This window comes from Piliocolobus tephrosceles, chromosome 4, assembly GCF_002776525.5.
Source record: "Piliocolobus tephrosceles isolate RC106 chromosome 4, ASM277652v3, whole genome shotgun sequence".
Lineage (NCBI taxonomy): Eukaryota > Metazoa > Chordata > Mammalia > Primates > Cercopithecidae > Piliocolobus > Piliocolobus tephrosceles.
The window spans coordinates 77,360,363-77,379,811 of record NC_045437.1 but is presented as its reverse complement, the minus strand read 5'-3'; the positions used below and the strand labels follow the sequence as shown (position 1 = coordinate 77,379,811).

The following is a 19,449-nucleotide window of genomic DNA, read 5'->3' as shown; positions in this document are numbered from 1 at the left end:
TTAAGATGTCAATGTTTTCTTTAAATCTGCAGCATACACATCTATCTTTGAGGAAGCACTTCTGTGTTCAAGCATTTATTTCAAAGGTCAGATAGCTAAAGTCACTGTGGTACCACAGGACATTCTTCCACACGTCTTTTTCAAATGATATCAACGAGCTAAGGCTAGTTTTTAACCAAGTATCTTTCCAAATGTCATACAGTGTCAATAAATTATAACAGAGTCAATAATGTAAAAAATTAGCTCACACCACTGGTTATATCATGTGTGACAAATTATAACTACACATCCCTACCTTGTCCTGGTTCTCCACCTAGCTCTTTAATTCCTCCCTTTCTGTTTCTATTCTTGCTCCTATTTCCAACTACTGGCATTCTCTAAGCTCCTTGATCTGATTCTTTTCTCTGTATCCTCTTTTTCCTTCAGGGAAATATTTGTTTTTAAAATTCAACTGTCCCATCTAGGCAGTACACTCACCTCTTCCCTTCTATCATGCCATTCCTTTCCCCAGAAACATTACTGCCTTCTATAGGAGTCCATACCAATTTGCTGGATTTCATAGGCCTTCACCCTTTCTTTCCCAATTCTCAACATGAAAGTTCCCTCTGATTAGAGAAATCTCCCTGCTGTCTTCACACTTCTCTAATATTTCCAGCCTGTGTGCCTCAGACCTTATATCATTTCTGTACACACACAACATACCCTTCCTCCCTCCCCATTACCAACTCAAAGCCTTCTATCCTGCAAATGTACCAGCCAAGCCCACCTTCTTCATACAGCCTTCCTTGGCTATGCCAGTGCTCAAGAAGCTCTCATTTCTTTGAACACAAAATTGACTGTCATTTGTAATGTCCCCCTGATTCACCTTAAAAGTCAGTTTCCTTGAGAACTAGTAAATATTAACAGTATTTGTTTATCGCTTTCTAAAGCTTTCCTCTCAACCATTTCTATAAACATGTAACATTTCTAAGCTAAAACAACCTTAACTGCAATTGATAAAGGGCTCAAGACTATTGCTTTCCATTGGTTTCTTTTTCTACAGTTTTACAACAAAGGAAAGTGTAACAAGATAGTAAGACTGATCCCCTAAGATCCAGGCTGAAATCTTATAAACATACTTTACATAAATAAAAATAAATAACCTAAGAAAAATTGATACTATATCATTATTTAAGAGTAATAATTTTAGTTTACTACATCTCTAATATTTGTTCTAAGTCACAACATGATACAAAGTCAGTCAGTCTGTACTTAGAGATATTTTAGCAACTGTTGCACACCAATTCACAGAATATAAAATCCTTTGGAGACCTCTTGTGGTTAAAGTTAAGAATATCAAAAACCTAATATTTTAAGATAGACACTCCACAATTCCAAGCCATTCTTTTGCCTTTCCTCACACAGCTTTAACATATTATGTCTTCAATATTAATAAAATGTCATTAACCAGTAACTGACAAAAACTGCTGTTTTTACCTTTAGGTATACAGCATAAGAAAAAAATGGGGTACTTAGTCTGAGATACAAAAAACTACCTACCAGTGTTTAAAACAGACAAGAAGATATCACCAAAAACAAAACAAATTTTGTACTTGCAAATTCAATACTGTATTGTTTACTGGTTGTAAATATGGAAACAAAGAAGGTCATTATATAATGACAAAGGGGTCAATTCAGCAAGAGAATATGATAACTGTAAATATATATGCACCCAACACTGAAACATACACACACGAAAAGCAAATATTCAAGTTAAAGAAAGACTGGCCGGAGGCGGTAGCTCATGCTTGTAATCCCAGCATTTTGGGAGGCAGAGGCAGGCAGATCTCTTGAAGTCAGTAGGTCGAGACCAGCCTGGCGAACATGCTGAAACCCTGTCTCTAATATTGTAAAAATACAAAAATTAGTCGGGCATGATGGCACCTGCCTGTAGTCCCAGCTACTCAGGAGGCTTAGGCAGAAGAATCGCTTGAACCCAGGAGGTGGAGGTTGCAGCAAACTGAGATCATGCCACTGCACTCCAGCCTGGGCAAGGGTGAGACTCTGTCTCAAAAAAAAAAAAAAAAAAAAAGAGGCAAGGTGCAGTGGCTCACACCTGTAATCCCCATACTTTGGGAGGCCGAGGCAGGCACATCACTTGAGGTCAGGAGTTCAAGACCAGCCTGGACAACATGGTGAAACCCCATACCCTGTCTCTACTAAAATACAAAAAAATTAGCCAGGCATGGTGGCGCACTCCTGTAATCCCAGCTACTTGGGAGGCTGAGGCAGGAGAACCACTTAAACCCAGGAGGCGGAGGTTGCAGTGAATTGAGATCACGCCACCGCACTCCCCACTGGGTGACAGAGCAAGACTCTGTCTCAAAAAAAAAGAGAGAGAGAAAAAAAAATAGCAGCTGGATACTTCAACATCCCACTTGGACAGATCTTCCTGACAGAAAATAAATAAAGAAACATCAGACTTAATCTTCACTAGAAATGACCCTAATAGATATTCAGAGAACATTGCATTCAATGGTTACAGAATACACTTTCTTTTCCTCAGCATGTAGAGGATCTAATCATTATAGCGTGAATGATCTAATCATTCCCAAGATTAGATCATACATTAGGTCACAAAAGAAGTCTTAAAACATTCAAAAAAACTGAAATAATATCAAGAATCTTCTCTGACCACAATGAAATAAAACTAGAAATCAAAAACAAGAATTTTGGAAACTATACAAACACATGGAAATTAAACAATACGCTCCTGAATGACCTGTGGGTCAATGAAGAGATCAACAAGGAAACTTAAAAATTTCTTGAAACAAATAAAACACATACCAAAACCTATGGCATACAGTGACGGCTGTACTAAGAGGGAAGTTTATAGCTAAAAGCACCTACATCAAAAAAGAGGAAAAATTTCAAATAAATAACTAAATGATAAACCTTGAAGAACTAGAAAAGCAAGAGCAAACCAAACCCAAAATTAATATAAAATAAAAATAAAAATCAGAGCAGAAATAAATGAAATTACAACAAAGAAAACAATACAAAAGATCAACAAACCAAAAGTTAGCTTTTTGAAAAGATAAAACTGATAAGACTTTATCCAGACTATGAAAAAGAGAAACCGCAAATAAATAAAATTAGAGATGAGAAAGAAGACATTAAAACTGACACTACAGGAATTCAAAGGATCATTAGCGGTTACTATGAGAAACCATATGCCAATAAATTAAAAAAATCTAGAAGAAACAGATACATTCCTAAACACATGCAATCCACCAACACCGAACCACGAAGAAATCCAAAACCTGAACAGATCAACAACAAGTAATGAGATTGAAGCCATAATAAAGTCTCCCAGCAAAGAAAAGTCCGAGACTCAATGGCTTCACGGCTGAATTCTACCAAACATTTAAAGAACTAGACCCATTTTCCTCAAATTGTTCCAGAAAAAGAAAAAAGAGAAGAGAATACTTCCAAACTCATTCTATGAGGCCAGTATTACCCTGACACCAGAATAAGACAAATTCATATCAAATAAAGAAAATTAGAGGCCAGTATCTCTGATGAATATTGATGCAAAAATCCTCAGCAAAATACTAGCAAACCAAATTCAACAACACATTAAAAAAGATCATTTATCATGACCAAGTAGAATTTATCCCAGAGACGCAAGGATGGTTCAACATAGGCAAATCAGTCACTATGATACATCATATTAACAGAATGAGGAACAAAAACCACATAATCATTTCAATTGATGCTGAAAAAGGATTTGATAAAACTCAACAACCCTTCATGATAAAAACTCTCAAACAACTGGGTATAGAAGGAACATACCTCAACATAATAAAAGCCATATAAAACAGACTCACAGCTATTATCATACTGAATTGAGAAATATTGAAAGCCTTTCCTCTAAGATCTGGAATATGATAATGATGCCCACTGCCACCACTGCTATTCAACATAATAGTCCTAACTAGGGCAATCAGACAAGACAAAGAAATAAAGGGCATCCTAATTGGAAAGGAGGAAGTCTAATTATTCTTGTTTGCAGATGAAGTGGTCTTATATTTGGAAAAACCTAAAGACTCTACAAAAAAACTGTCAGAACTCATCAACAAATTCAGTAAAGTTGCAGGACACAAAATCAACATACAAAAAACCAGTAGCATTTCTATATACTAACAGTCAACAGTATGAAAAAGAAATCAAAGAAGTAATCCCATTTATAATAGCTACAAATAAAATAAAATAACTAGGAGTTAACCAAAGAAGTGAAAAGATCTCTACAATAAAAACTATAAAACACTGATGTAAAACATTGAAGAGAACACACAAAAATGGGAAAGATATTCCATGTTCACGAATTAGAAGAATAAATATTGTTAAAACATCCATACTGTCCAAAGCAATCTACAGATTCAGTGCAATCCCTATCAAAATATCAGTGACATTTTTCACAGAAATAGAAAAAATAAGCCTAAAATGTATATGAACAATGAAAGGCCCAGAATAGCCAAATGTATCCTAAGCAAAAAGGACAAAATTGGAAGAATCACATTACCTTACTTCAAATTACACTACAGAGCTATAGTAACCAAAACGGTACGGTACTGGCATAAAAACAGACACACACACCTGTGGAACATAATAGAGAACCCAGAGATAAATCCATACATCTACAGTGAACTCGTTTTTGACAACGGTGCCAAGAACATACACTGAGGAAAGGACAGTCTTTTCAATAAATGGTGCTGGGAAAACTGGACATCCATATGCAGAACAATGAAACTAGACCCCATCGCTTGCCATATACAAAAATCAAATCAAAAATTGATTAAAGACTTAAAAATAAAATGTCACATTAGAAATGACTAAAAGAAAACATTGGGGAAACTCTCCAGAACACTGAACTGGACAAAGATTTCTTGAGTAATAGGGCAACCAGAGCAAAGATGGACAAATGGAATTATATGAAGTTAAAAAGCTTCTGCACAGCAACAGAAACAATCAACAAAGTGAAGAGACAACCCATGGAATGGAAGAAAATATATGTTGACTGCCCATCTGACAAGGGATTAATAACCACAACATATAAGGAGCTCAAACAACTCTACAGGAAAAATGTAATTATCCAATTTAAAAAGAGACAAATAGACATTTCTCAAAAGAAGACATACAAATGGCAGCCTGGTATATGAAAAGCTCTCAACACCATTGTTCATCACAGAAATACAAATCAAAACTACAATGAGATACCATCTCACCTCAGTTAAAATGGCTTTTATCCAAAGACAGGCAATAATAAATGCTGGTGAGGATGTGGAGAAAAGGGAACCCTCACATACTGTTGGTGGGAATGTAAATTAGTACAACCAATATAGAGAGTAGCTTGAAAAAAACTACTAAAAAACTAAAAATAGAACTACCGTATGATCCAGCAATCCCACTGCTAGGTATATACTCAAAAGAAGGGAAATCAGTATATAGAAAAGATATGTGCACTTCCATGTTTACTGCAGCACTATTCACAACAGCTAAGATTTGGGAGCACCCAGGTGTCTGTCAGCAGACAAATGGGTAAAGAAAATGTGGTACATATATACAATGGAGTAGCATTCTGCCATAAAAAGGAATGAAATCCTGTCATTTGCAACAACATGGATGGCACTGGAGGTCATTATGTTACATGAAATAAGCCAGGCACAGAAAGATAAACTTCGCATATTCTCACCTACTTGTGGGAGCTAAAAATTAAAATAATTGAACTCATGGAGGTAGAGAGTAGAAAGACAGTTACCAAAAACTGAGAAGGGAACTGGAGATGGTTAATGGGTACAAAAAAAACAGAAAGAATAAAACCTAGTATTTGATAGTGCAGCAGCATGACTACAGTCAAAAATCATTTAATTGTACATTTTTAAATAACTAAAAGAGTATAATTGGATTGTTTGTAACACAAAGGATAAATGTTTGAGGAGATGGATGCCCCATTTACCCTGATGTGTTTATTATGCATTGCATGTCTGTATGAAAATATCTCATGTAACCCATAAATATATACATCTATTATGTACCTACAAAAAACTTTAATCATGCCTGGCTAATTTTTGTATTTTTAGTAGAGATGGGGTTTCACTATTTTGGTCAGGCTGGTCTCAAACTCCTGATCTTGTGATCCGCCTGACTTGGCCTACCAAAGTGCTGGGATTACAAGCATGAGCCACAGCGCCCAGCCACAGAAACTTTTTTTTAATTAAAATATAAAAACAACATTTCCTCTTATAGAGAGCTTTCTACAGCAGGTACTATTTCCGGTGCTTTACCCATACTAACTTATTTAATCCTTACTACAACCCCATGAGGTAAGCAATCTTAATACCAATATAAAGGACATTGAAGGACAACACAGTAGATAACTTACTCAAAGTCACTAAGGTGAAGAGCTAGTTTTCCAACCCAAACCCTAACTCACAAGAGTCCACACTGTTTGACCCCGCTAACTTTTGAATTTCCTCTACTTCATTCTGTCCATAGATATAAATTAGCTGTAGGAACTCCACAGAAATGCAGACTTCACTTTTGACTTTGCTTAGTCCAATATGCAAATAAAGTGACAATGATCAAAGGGTACAAAAAAAAGTGCAAAGAATGAAAAATCACACATGGTCAGTAAACACAGGGAAAATTATTCACAATGCTAACTAGAGAAATTCAAATTAAAATAAGACAAAAGCAGGCATTAAATTTGGTAAAACCCACATAAGACACCTAAATTTTCTTTGATATGCCAAATTCGAGCTTTTAAATCTCATGTGATGAACAAACATTTAGGAATACCACCAATGAATGCTGCTTGCCAAACAAAAATTCACTTTTGGCAATGTCTGTCATTGTGAAATATTTTGATATTTTATCGAATTTTGCCTTTGTTATTTTATAAAATTAAGTGGAAAAAATAATGAATGTGTTGATAAAATTGATTGACTTTAGACTCAATCTAAATAAAATATATACTAAGTTAATAAAATATAAAGGAAAATGAACTATATAATCAAAGACAGGAAATCATAATTTATCCATTTATCATAATTTATCCATTCCATTTTTATTATATTCACTTTTTCAGTATTACAAATACTGTTAGGATGAATATCCACATATAGAAATATTCGTGTGCAATTTCTGAATATTTCCTTAAGATAAATTCCTGAAAATGGAATTCAGTGGATCAGAGAATATGAATATTTATAAAGCTCCTGATTGCCATTTCTCATATTACCATTTCTAGCAAAGAAATGATAGGAAATATTGAAAATACAATATAGAAGCCTACCTTTAAAATTTTTTTCAAGATTTTATTAATGTTTTCAGTTCTGTAAAAGCAGCCCTCCTTATAAGTTTACCGTTTGACTTTTAATTATTCAAGTTTGAACATATGGTCAGAAAAGGATTAAGATCAAAATAAAGAGATCTGATGCAAAATTTTTCACCTATGTGACTGGCAGAGATTATTTAAGTGATCACCCACAATGTGAACAAACGTTCAAAGAACCCTCCTAGACTATACCGGTAGAAGTATAAACTGACATTACCATTTCTAGCAAGCAATCAAGAGCTTTATAAACATTCATACCCTTTGATCCAGTTAATTCCATTTTCAGGAGTTTATCTTAAGGAAATAATCAGAAATGCACTTGAGTATTTCTACATATGGATATTCATCATAACAGTATTTGTAATACTGAAAAAATGAATACAATAAAAATGGAATAGATAAATTATGACACACTTATATGACAATGTTGTGTACTTATTTGTTTTTAAGCGTACCTACTGAATATATTAGAGGATAAAATGATGCTCACTAGGATTTGCTTCAAAGCCAATAATCCAGGGAGAGAGAAAAGGGGAGGGAGGGTAGAAAAATGAGATTGGTACTGAGAAATGCTGAAGTTGGTTGATAGATTCATAGGAGTTCATGACACTATTCTGTATAATTTTGTGTGAATTTGAAATTTTCTGCAATAAGGTTTTAAAAATGGGGAATTTTAAAGTATAAAAAAAAAAAAAAAACAACTCACAGGATACAAAAGTGATTTTGCAGCAGGAATGCAAGTTCACAAATGGAAAAAAGTGATATACACACATGGAAATAATATGCCAAAATGTTTACTAGTCATTTGCTCTGGGTTACAGAATTCAACTTATGACTTTTATCCTTTTTTTTTTTTGTCTTCTAAATGAACATATATTAGTTTTATCATCAGAAAAACAAATTATGAAAGCTACTTTGAAAGAAATTAAATTCAAATGAAAATGAACACAACACTAAGGACAAATAAACACAGAGAACTTCACTTAATCATCAGTTTGATTTTCTTTTCGGTTTTTTTTTTTTTTTTTTGAGACAGACTCTTGCTCTCGCTCTTTCGCCCAGGCTGCAGTGAAGTGGTGTGATCTTGGCTCACTGCAACCTCTGCCTCCCAGGTTCAAGCGATTACTCTGCCTCAGCCTCCGGAGTAGCTGGGATTACAGGTGTCTGCCACCACACCCAGCTAATTTTTGTATTTTTTTAGTAGAAACGGAGTTTTGCCATGTTGGCCAAACTGTCTTGAACTCCTGACCTTAGTGATCCATCCGCCCAGCCTCCCAAAGTGCTGGGGTTACAGCCGTGAGCCACTGTGCCTGGCTTTGATTTTCTAAATGATTTGTCCGCCTACTGCATGAAAATCCTCATGGGCTTCTCTGCCTAGTCGAAAGTCCAAATTCCTCAATATACAGTCTACTTCACGCTTCAGTGAAGCACACCTTTCTGGCTTCACCCAGCACACCTTTCTGGTCTCTTTCCCACCACACTCCAGGTGGCAGTACAGAATCTTTCCAAAAAGGCACCTTCACATTTAGCACTTAATACATCATGCCTTTAAGTCCAGTTAGGTATGCACACATCTTCCTCTCCTGTGGGATTGTAAACTCTGCCAGACATATATCATAACCACATCTTCTTCCTCTGTATGCACAGTGCCTAGCACACTGCTTCATAAATAAGTGGTCTGATTTTAGATCTAGTAAATAAAACCACTGGACACAGCCATGAATTGAAACTTGCAGCATAGACAAAGCATTTCCAAAGTTACATAAACTTTTTAAGAAGTGAACTCTAAATTATCTCCAGAAACTAAAAGATTACCAATAATATAATTAAATATCATAAACCCTGTAATTATCAAATAATATCATTAAATAATACCAGAAACCTCTTCAAAAAGACTGCCTTCTAAAGTCCTACATTAAGGTGATAGTAGGGGCAGGTGGTGTTTCTTTTCTTTGTTTTTTAGATATGGGGTCTCACCTTAGTTGCCCAGGCTGGTCTCAAATTCCGGGGCTCAAGTAATCCTTCCTTCTCAGTCTCCCAAGTGGCTGGGATTACAGGCATGTGCCACCATGCCCAGCTTGGTTGTTTTACTTTTTGTTTTACAATTTTTATAAGTAAAAACTATTTTTAGTAACTTTAGTAAGTATCAGTTTTGGAACTAAACCTAAGTTTTAGAATCAGTATTATTTTCCAGTGATGCGCCAACTTACCTAACAGATGTGGCTCTGTGGATGAGCATCTCTGTTTGCTCGGACAAGGCCGAAGGAAGCAGCAGCTCTACTGGCTGCAGGTTTGACATCCGGGTTTCTAGCTCTGAACGAGAAGCAGAGTCCTGGAAACTATCAAACACAACCTCGCCTGTGGCAGGCTGCACTCCCTAAAAACAAATACAAATATAATGTTATAGGAAAAATGTATTTTCCCAGTTATGGCTATAACACAGCATAAACATTGAAAAGGTAAAGATGATACACTCAGGAGTATGTATGTACTCTATTCCTAAAGTGTTAGAAACCTGTTTGCTTTTCAACACTCTCACATGAAGAGTCAGACTCACAGATATCTAAACCATGCTATAAATCAGATTTCCAAGAGCCACCCTGAATATGAGGCCTGGAGTTAATATACCTAGCGGAGTGACTATGGCAAATTACCAAACACTGCCAGGCCTCAGTTTCTTCCTCTGTAAATGGAATCAAACCAGTCTACTTCTCTCATAAGGTTATTGTAAGGATCAAATTATAAAATAAACATGAATTCTTTGTGAACTATAAAGCACTGTACAAATAGTAGTTATCACTCAAAGTAACAAGTGATATGGTCCTAGTAACCAGACCACCAGAACAGCAGTAAATTACTACCTCATACATCAAAGTAACCCATAAAAAGTATACTTTACCAAACTCTGAATGAAGCCCAAGTAGACAGTCTATCCAGTGGAATCATCATGCCAACCTGAACCTACTCCCTAACATCCTAAGCCAATAATAGCAAAGATAAACTGGAAAAGATCATGGTTTGGAGAAGTGATGGGAAGTTTCCAGCCAAGGTCCCAGAGTGACAATGGAGTAGAGTCAAAGATTCAAACCCAGGAAATCTGACTACTCCCCAGTACACACTGTTAGCCACTATGGATCCTTATGAAAGCCATGGGAGCTAGTTACAGGCTGCATTAGCTTAAAAAAGGAAAAATCACCAATCCCTATGTTCATACACTACTGACGGAAAGCCACTTCTGACAATAGCAAGGCATCATCTAGGAATGTTGAAGTATCCATACCCTATAATTCAGCAATTCCTCCCCCAGGGATATACTCTGGAGAAACTCAGGCATTTGTATACGAAACAAGACATACAAAAATATTTACAGCAGCATTCTCTGTACAACTGTAAACTAGAAAGAATGCACATGTCCATCAACAGAGGAATGAATAAACTATAGATCATAAAATGAAACAGGACAAGGCAATGAGAGAACTACAGTGACAAATGTAAATAAATCTCTCATACAAAATGGTAAACAAAAGGAGCAAACCCCAGAAGAATACACACACTATATTGACATTTGTATATAAAGTTTAAGGTGGTAAGGCTGGAACTAAAAGTTCCAACTAAAAGCAAGGAAATTATTATCTTAAAAGTCTGGATTACAGTCACCTCTGGAGGGAATGGACACCCAGGGATCTTATGGGTTGGAGGCAGTGTTACAGTTTCTCTAACTGTAATTAAAGAACATCCTTAATTCTAGCCCAGAGGCTTTCTCTAGAGCCTAGAGAGATAGACTATCAGTACATAAGGATACATATGTAAATTTATATACCAATCTATAAACCAAGCATTTACAAAAACCAGGTACAGATGTCAAAATAACAAATTTTTCAGTCAGCTGAATTCCCTTTTTCTTTAATCAGAGAAATGGTCCATACTGCAATACTCACAACATCTATTACCCTGTGTGATATGTGACACACTGAGAAACCTAAAATCAGTCTGTATAAAACTGCACTGCCCAGACTGAAGGCACAGAGCCTGACTACAGTGCTACTACAACAGCAAAGCCCTTAATTTCAGACTAATTACCAGTTCTTAAAAGGTGACTCCCACATAGTGACCGGGCAATGGGTGACACCCATCATGACAGGGAAAACAGTGTTGAGGGTAAAGGAAGATAAGATCAATTTCAGTCACGCTGAGTTTGAGGAGCCAGAGTAAATTCTAAGTGTCTTTGTTCAATAAAAATTTGGATGCAGGAGCCTGGAGCTCAGGAGAGGTGCAGCTTGGACCCAGAGCTCAGGATGTCATCAGCCCAAAAGTGGTTGCTGAAGTAAAGGACAGCCCCCAAGAAAATGCTTGAAGGGCAAACAGCTGTTTTCATTTTTCTGAGTCCCAGTTCACACACATGGTTAACTTTGGTGGTAGACCAGATGGCATTTCCAAATGCACTAAGTAGGAATTATATACTATCAACTCTGTTCTTTAGACTGAGTTTTAGGTAAATATAAAATAGCACATTACATATGTTAAAGCTTAAAAGTAAATAACTTTACTATTTGTAGATAGGTCCAACTGCCTATAGCTAGATAAAACGTGCTTCTCAAGGATAAAAATATCATTTAGAGCTGTCTAACACCAACAGGAATGCTAACTCTCTGAAAGAAGGGCTTATTGGTTAAGCAAATGTCAAGTTAACACAGAGTTATGCAGTCAAAATAAGGTATTAAAAGGCACATTGGAGACATTCAAGTTGTAAGAATTTTTGTTGATATTGCCACTGACTATAGAAATTAGAAAAAGCAAAGAGAATTAGTTTTTACTTGGACAGAGTTCCACATGTGTTTAACTTACAACAGAAAAGGGGTGTCTGATTGTTCTGAAGGGCCTTAAAAAGTCTAAGACTTTTAGTAGAGTCCAGGTAAGTCTGTAAATGGGCAAATTTATTCATAAACCGCCAGAAAAATCAATAAAACTATGATTTGGCCAGGCACGGTGGCTCACGCCTGTAAACCTAACATTTTGGGAAGCGAAGGTGGGCAGATCACCTGAGGTCAGGAGTTTAAGACCAGCCTGTCCAACGTGGTAAAACCCCATTTCTACTAAAAATACAAAAATTAGCCTGGTGTGGCAATGGGTGCCCGTAGTCCCAGCTACTCGGGAGGCTGAGGCAAGAGAATTGCTTGAACCCAGGAGCAGTGAGCCGAGATCACGCCATTGTACTCCATCGCACCCATTGCAGTCCAGCCTGGGTAACAGGAGCGAAACTCCACCTCAAATAAATAAATAAAAATAAAAATAAATTCACAAATTACATTTATCTAGAAAACTATAAATAATCCTAATATTAATTTAGTATGGCATTTTATATCAGCCAATTATCATTTCTAAATATCCCTTCCTCCAAATCTAAATATAATACCATAGTCATTCATGTTTAATTTCAAATCCCTAGAGGAAATTTATAGAACACTTTGCCACCCATGCCTGTGTTGGCTTAGTGTTTTATTCTGCTATCTGTACATTGTCCCCATGCATGTCTGCCATTGTGTCTGTCTCAACCTTAAAATTCCAGGGCACATGGACCAAAACCAACTGGATCTCTCCATAGCATAGAGTACTGATATAGTTTAGCTGTGTACCCACCCAAATCTCATGTTGAATCGTAATCCCCAATGCTGAGGGAGAGACCTGGTGGCAGGTGATTAGATTGTGAGGCCAGATTTCCCCCTTGCTCTTCTCATGATAGTTCTCACAATATCTGGTTGTTTAAAAGTGTGTAGCACTTCCCCCTTCACTCTCTCCCCTGCTAGCCTTGTGAAGATGTCATTGCTTCCCCTTTGCCTTCTGCCAGGATTGTAAGTTTCCTGAGGCCTCCCCAGCCATGCTTCCTGTACAGCCTGTGGAATCGTGAGCCAATTAAACCTCTTTTCTTTATAAATTACCCAGTCGCAAGTGGTTCCTTATAGCAATATGAGAACGGACTGATACAAGTACCAAGTAGCCATGAGAAAATTGTAACTAGTGATTTAATACATAATATTGTGAAAAAATGTTTTTCTTATATAATTATCTGAGGGTACACTTCATCAGGTATCTTTATTATAAACTATACATGATAGGTCATATTTAGAGATACCATGAACATCTAACATTTGTTCCTCACCTGCAAAGTACTTACCACAATGCCAATAAAAATGTTGCCCTTTTTTTTGTCCCTAACATTTTCCTTATTTTCAGAGATGCACAGAAGATAGCTGGTAGAAGTATCAGTCATTATCTCATCAACATTTACAGCATCATCCAGCTTGATTAGGGGATTCACATTTAATAATAATTAAAGAAAAATAATCATTTTTATTTTTAAATTCTAAATGCTAATAATGCTAAATTTCCAATAATATTAACTATTTTCTCCTTTAAAATAATGGTTCACAGCCAGGCGCAATGGCTCACACCTGTAATCCCAGCGCTTTAGGAGGCCAAGCTGGTAGGATCACTTAAGGCCAGGAGTTTGAGAGACCACCCTGGGCAACATAGCAAGATCCTGTCTCTACAAAATAAAAAAATAAGAATAAAGATATAAATAATAAAATGATGGCCCGTTTCACCCAGTACTTTTGCTCTTTGCAAAATCTGCCCAGTATTCATTCTTCCAATTTATTTAGATCATAGTTGCATTCCTTATCTTTCCTAAGATATAAAGATCATAAAGACAGATAACCAGTATCTTACTTCCAAAGGGCTTAGTGGAGTACATCAAACCCCAGAGAGGCCCAAAAAACCCACTTCTTCACTTGGATGGTGCTGAGACTTGAATCCTTAACAATCCCATAATGTTTAATTCCACAATTCAAAGTATAAATACACTAAAATGGTGTAAATTATTTTCCTCTTTTAATGTGCCTAAAAGCTCCCAGATATAGCAAGAGAATTTTTTAAAGACATGAGAAAACAGAAACATATATACATTATATGTGTGTGTATGTCTGTGTATGTGTGTATAAAATGAGTCCATTAACTAAATCTCAGGGATGAAAGCTGATTTGGGGCAAAGTCTGGGCATATCTTTGGACATCAGGACATAGGAGCCATAAAAGCAGCCAAGGAAAAGCAGGAAGGGGGACTGTACTAGAAATGGGCTTCAAATAAGAGACTCAAGCTTCGGCAAAAGAAAAAATAAAAATACCAGGTTCTTACAGGCTCATCAGCTTAGAATAACACAAGGTTGTTAATAGTTTGGAGCCCATTTTGAGTGATAGCTGCTCCCTATTTATAGTATTCATGGAACAAAACAGTCCTTAGAATTAAATGAGCTGAGAAATAAGCAGATCTGTAATAAACCATAACAGAAATAACACTTTCACACAGTATCATTTAAGGCCTTCTTATCCCTGCATTCTTTCATTATCAGAGAACTGATTCCACTCCATAGTAATTTTTTTTAAATGCACCCTGATCTAATTTTACATATAATTATTTGGCTTTTGAAACTGACAATTTTGCTTTTGAAATTATTTGGCTTCAAATAACACACCGCATTTATGAATTACCATAAACTTAGGGGCAATCATTATGCACACTGAAAATTCTTACAAAGTGAGAAAACTTCACCCACAATCCATTTTCAAAAGTAATAAAATTTTTGTAAAGTTAACAATGAAGATGGACTACCATTATATTTTATAGGCATTTAATTCTGTCTTAATTCTGACTTCAGTTTTCTTTTCACATTTTGAATTTCTGTTTGTTTTTTTGAGACAGGGTCTCACTCCTGTCACCCAGGCTGCAATGCAGTGGCATGATCACGGCTCACTGCAGCCTTTACTTCCTAGGCTGACATGATTGTCCCACCTCAGCCACCCAAGTAGCCGGGACTACGGGCAAGTGCCAACATGCCCAGCTAATTTTTTTGTATTTTTTGTAGAGATGGGGTTTTGCCATGTTGCCCAGACTGGTCTCAAACTCCGGGGCTCAAGTAATCTGCCCACTTCAGCCTCCCAAAGTGCTGGGATTATAGGCATGAGGCACCATGCCTGGCTTCAATAAGTTATTTGTTAGGTCTCACTTTGGAAAGACGCTGAGGAGCTTGTAGGTCCTAAGTACCTAACTACTACCCACAAATGGGCTAAGGAAGATATAATTTCAAATCAGATACTAACCTGACATCATCTTTTATTAGGGTTGCTTTTTTTCTTGCTCTTCAAGTATGATGAACTTGCCTTCTACTATGACATCTGCAAAGATGCTTGTTTCCAGCCACTACTTCCCTCTTGAGTAGCACACCTAATCAAGAGTTTACCATAATGCCTCTCAGCTCATCTAAAAAGTTCCCAAAGAGCAACTAAAACAATAATAATAAAACAAAAACCTGCCATCTTCAAACAAAGCCCTTGTACCATTAAATAGAAAAACTCCTGTCCAAAAAGGATATCTTCTCCAATGAGTGTAGATTTTGTATAAAGGGCAGTCAATTTCCGGGAAAAGAGTGAACTTCTGTTGTCTCCAATGGCCTTTAATGCTGCAGTTTCAGTTTGCTTCACAACTCCCACCTTCAACAAAAATAAGAAATATTGATATCAAAAGATAAAAAATGATTTGATTTGTAAAAACTCATTTCAAAATGTTTAAAGGTCAGTTCTGAAATGGTTAAAATAATCAGTCCACAATGCTCAGATGTAGGGTTTTATAGGAGTTGACGAGGGTAGATAAATCGCTAAGAAACACTATCATACAGGTAAAAAATTTACCCTAAATATCTAACAATATGTTAAAAACTCATAAATATATAATGCTAATAATTATGAAACACTTTTTCTCTCAAATACAAAATTCTAAACCAATTGAAGTCTACCTACCACCTTGTGAAATACATTTGCATTCTCTGGAAGAGAATCCCAATTTCCTTTTCCCACAAGTTAAAGCCAAAGCTGACCTTATATCCTTTTGCCACCAGGCGGCGTACATGAACAAACAGTCTGTGAGTAGGTATACTTGCTGTCATAAAGTTGTGATCCAAATGGCAATAAATATTGAGCTCTCGGGCTGCAATCTAAAAAATGAAAAAAGAAAATACCAATAAATTTCTATTTTAAGATTCCCTATGTGAGGTTGGTTCACTTTGTTAAAAATTCATCAAGGTATACATTTAGGATTTGTACACTTAATCTAAATGTGTACAATGTCAATAAAAAGTTTTAAAAAATGTTCCCTGTATAGCCCGTATAGAAGCCTATGGTTTAATGTCTTTTGGGCAGTTCCAGTGACCTAACTTCAGTATCAACATCTGTATAAAAGACTCAGAAAAATATGACAGGTCTTCTAAGTCCGTAGAGCTTTCCCTACACAAAGACTATCCAATACAGAGAGCATGAGACTGTAAAAGAATAAGCATTTGCTCCACGGCATTTGCAAATGACTGACATTTAGAAGATACTACAGAGTATGCAGAAATGATGAACCCATTTGGACAGAAGAATCAATGAAAAAGTAAAAAGAGAAGCCCCGGGCTGGCTAACTAATTAATGATGCATGACTGATAGAAATATAGAACCATGCAGCACCATCTGATTCCCTGATTTATTCTAGAAAGCACCATGGCTTAGATATTGCCCACTGGAGCCATGGAACTCTACTTCCAACACTCTCACTACCCAACCTCAGCCCATCTCTGAACTCTATTAGTCCCTCACAGAAGGGCAGGAAAACATCAGCCTTTACCATGGTCAGGCCTGAATTTACCATTTAACCTAGACAGTTTCTCTCCTTCACCTAGGGGATGCCAACTACATATTTGTTCCTGCCCTCAGAAAACATGGTGATACTATATATCACAGAACACAGCATAATGCGCCTGACTTAAGAGAACGCTGCTTGCCTGCCACAGAGGATTTAGGAAACTTGAAGAAAAAAAGTTGGCCAAGTCTTTACTTCCCATCCATAAGTCACAAACATGCGACCTCATCACTCTCTGGCATACAATCCCACCAGGTCTCAAGCTATAGAATCATCACAAGCATTCATGACTTCCAACAAACGTGTAATCAGCAATACTTTCCCTAAGTTTGCCCATGAAACGCTCAAATTTCACTTTCAACCTTCTTGACTAGGGCCTATAATAAATATTTCAACATTAAATACAATCCCAATTTTTTTTTTTTTTTTTTTTGAGACAAGAGTCTTGCTGTGCAGCCCAGGCTAGGGTGCAATGGCAGGATCTTGGCTCACTGCAACCTCCATCTCCTGGGTTCAAGCAACTCTCCTGCCTCAGCCTCCTGAGGAGCTGGGACTAAAGGCATGCACCACCAAGCCTGGCTAATTTTTTTTATATTTTTAGTAGAGATGGGGTTTCACCATGTTGGCCAGGCTGGTCTCAAACTCCTGACCTCAAGTGATCCACCCACCTCAGCTTCCCAAAGTGCTGGGATTACAGTCTTGAGCCACCACACCCGGCACAATCCCAATTTAGAATAACACACCAAGTTGACTGACACACAAAGAGATCTGTAAAACTTGAAACAACTTCCAGTGGTAGCTGGCAAAGTTCACGTGTTCTTCCATTGAGACTTAACTTTCTTCCCGGCTATGAAAATTCATAAATTAAGGGTAAACAGAGGAACTTCTATACATCTCAAAAAACTTTTCTTGCTTGAGTCTTCATTAGAAAACATATTTACATGATTATGGTTCATTCACTAATTGACTCATCCAATAAACTTTGGATGGATAAAAAGTATTGGCCTAGTATCTAATACTCACTTCTCCCCATGAAGTCTGGTTCCCACCAAGTTTCTTGTGTTCATTTTTAGTTTTTACTTTAAATAACAGTATTTTGTAAGAGGTGATTGATCAAATCAGCATTTATATAAGGTCAGAATTTGAAACAAAAATACTGAAAAATATCTAAGGCTAGACAAGAAAAACATAAAATAGTGCCTGAAAAAAGGACTTACCTCTGCATCTTCCCCAAAGAATCTATACTTATATCCACATTCCACACACAAAACTGCATCTTTGTGCTGCTGCTTCATTTCTATGTATTGTAATTCTAGCGGCGTATAAATGCTTTTGGAACGTTTGTTAGTTGGTTTAGAAGCAGTTTTCTGTAAATTTTCATGACTTGTATTTGATGATCCAAACTGACTGACATCAAGAAGTGTTGTATCCTGGTAACCGAAAGATTTATAAAGTTTTAAAAATATTAACCATAATAATAAGTTCCCAGAGACAGAAAATGCAAATCTGGCGAAAAGCTAACACTTGGTGAATCTAGGTGTCAAGTTTGTAGAAGCACATTGTAGCATTCAGGCAAATTATCTATAGGTTGCAAATATTTTCAAAGTAAAAGGTTAAAAAAATTATGAACCAAGTGAGCTATCATAGAATTTTTATGCAAATTTTGAAAGTCTAAATATCTTAATGTTTTACATAATTTGTTTTTAAATTTGATTTCATTAAATCTATTATTATTAACATTTCTTTTCTTTTTATTATTTACTCTCAGGTGTGTAATGCACAAAAGGCCAATGGGGACAAATCTGCCTGTCTCTCAGGAGTAGGGCAAAACCACTTTGAGCAAAGCATGCCAACAGATAAAGGTGCACTTAATGTTTTTTACTTCCAAGCACACTGTAAAAGACAGCACATTCTATAAAGTCTTATTCCAAGAAAGAACCATGATTCTCTTGGTAAAGAAACACAAGAAAGAGCTGTTAAAAAATACACAGCACAAGGCCACATTTTCAACATTACTACTCCTACTATTCTTACCTTCCTACCGTAATTAATTCCAATTCACAGCTCAGAGAAAATTTCTCGCTTACTAGACTTAATTTAGAAAAATGTGAATGAGACAAATTTATAGGCTAAATCCAACTTCTAATTAATTGCCACTCTGTCACTACCAACTTCTAAAAATTTACCCAGCTCCCCCTACAATAAAAAATATGGCCTAAAAGTCTGGTGACCAAAAAGAGGGGAGAGTGAGAGAAAAGCAAAATGGCCCAGGAGTGGGAACCCCAATCCAAAAGAAAACCCAGAAACATGTACACTTTGTAATTTCCAAATGTTTAAAACAACTC

General features: G+C 36.5%; 1 protein-coding gene across 2 annotated transcripts in view; it reads right to left on the bottom strand.

The window, feature by feature from the left end:
• Positions 1-19,449, bottom strand: part of MSH3 (mutS homolog 3) — a 230,807-nt gene that overhangs the window by 197,238 nt on the left and 14,120 nt on the right. For both annotated transcript variants that reach the window (XM_023214955.2, XM_023214956.2), the window contains exons 4-8: positions 18,322-18,534; positions 16,305-16,421; positions 15,804-15,921; positions 13,551-13,696; positions 9,589-9,755 (exon numbers count right to left, since the gene is read on the bottom strand). In XM_023214955.2, coding sequence (XP_023070723.2) covers positions 9,589-9,755; positions 13,551-13,696; positions 15,804-15,921; positions 16,305-16,421; positions 18,322-18,534 — 761 coding nt within the window. The remainder of the gene's footprint in view (positions 1-9,588; positions 9,756-13,550; positions 13,697-15,803; positions 15,922-16,304; positions 16,422-18,321; positions 18,535-19,449) is intronic.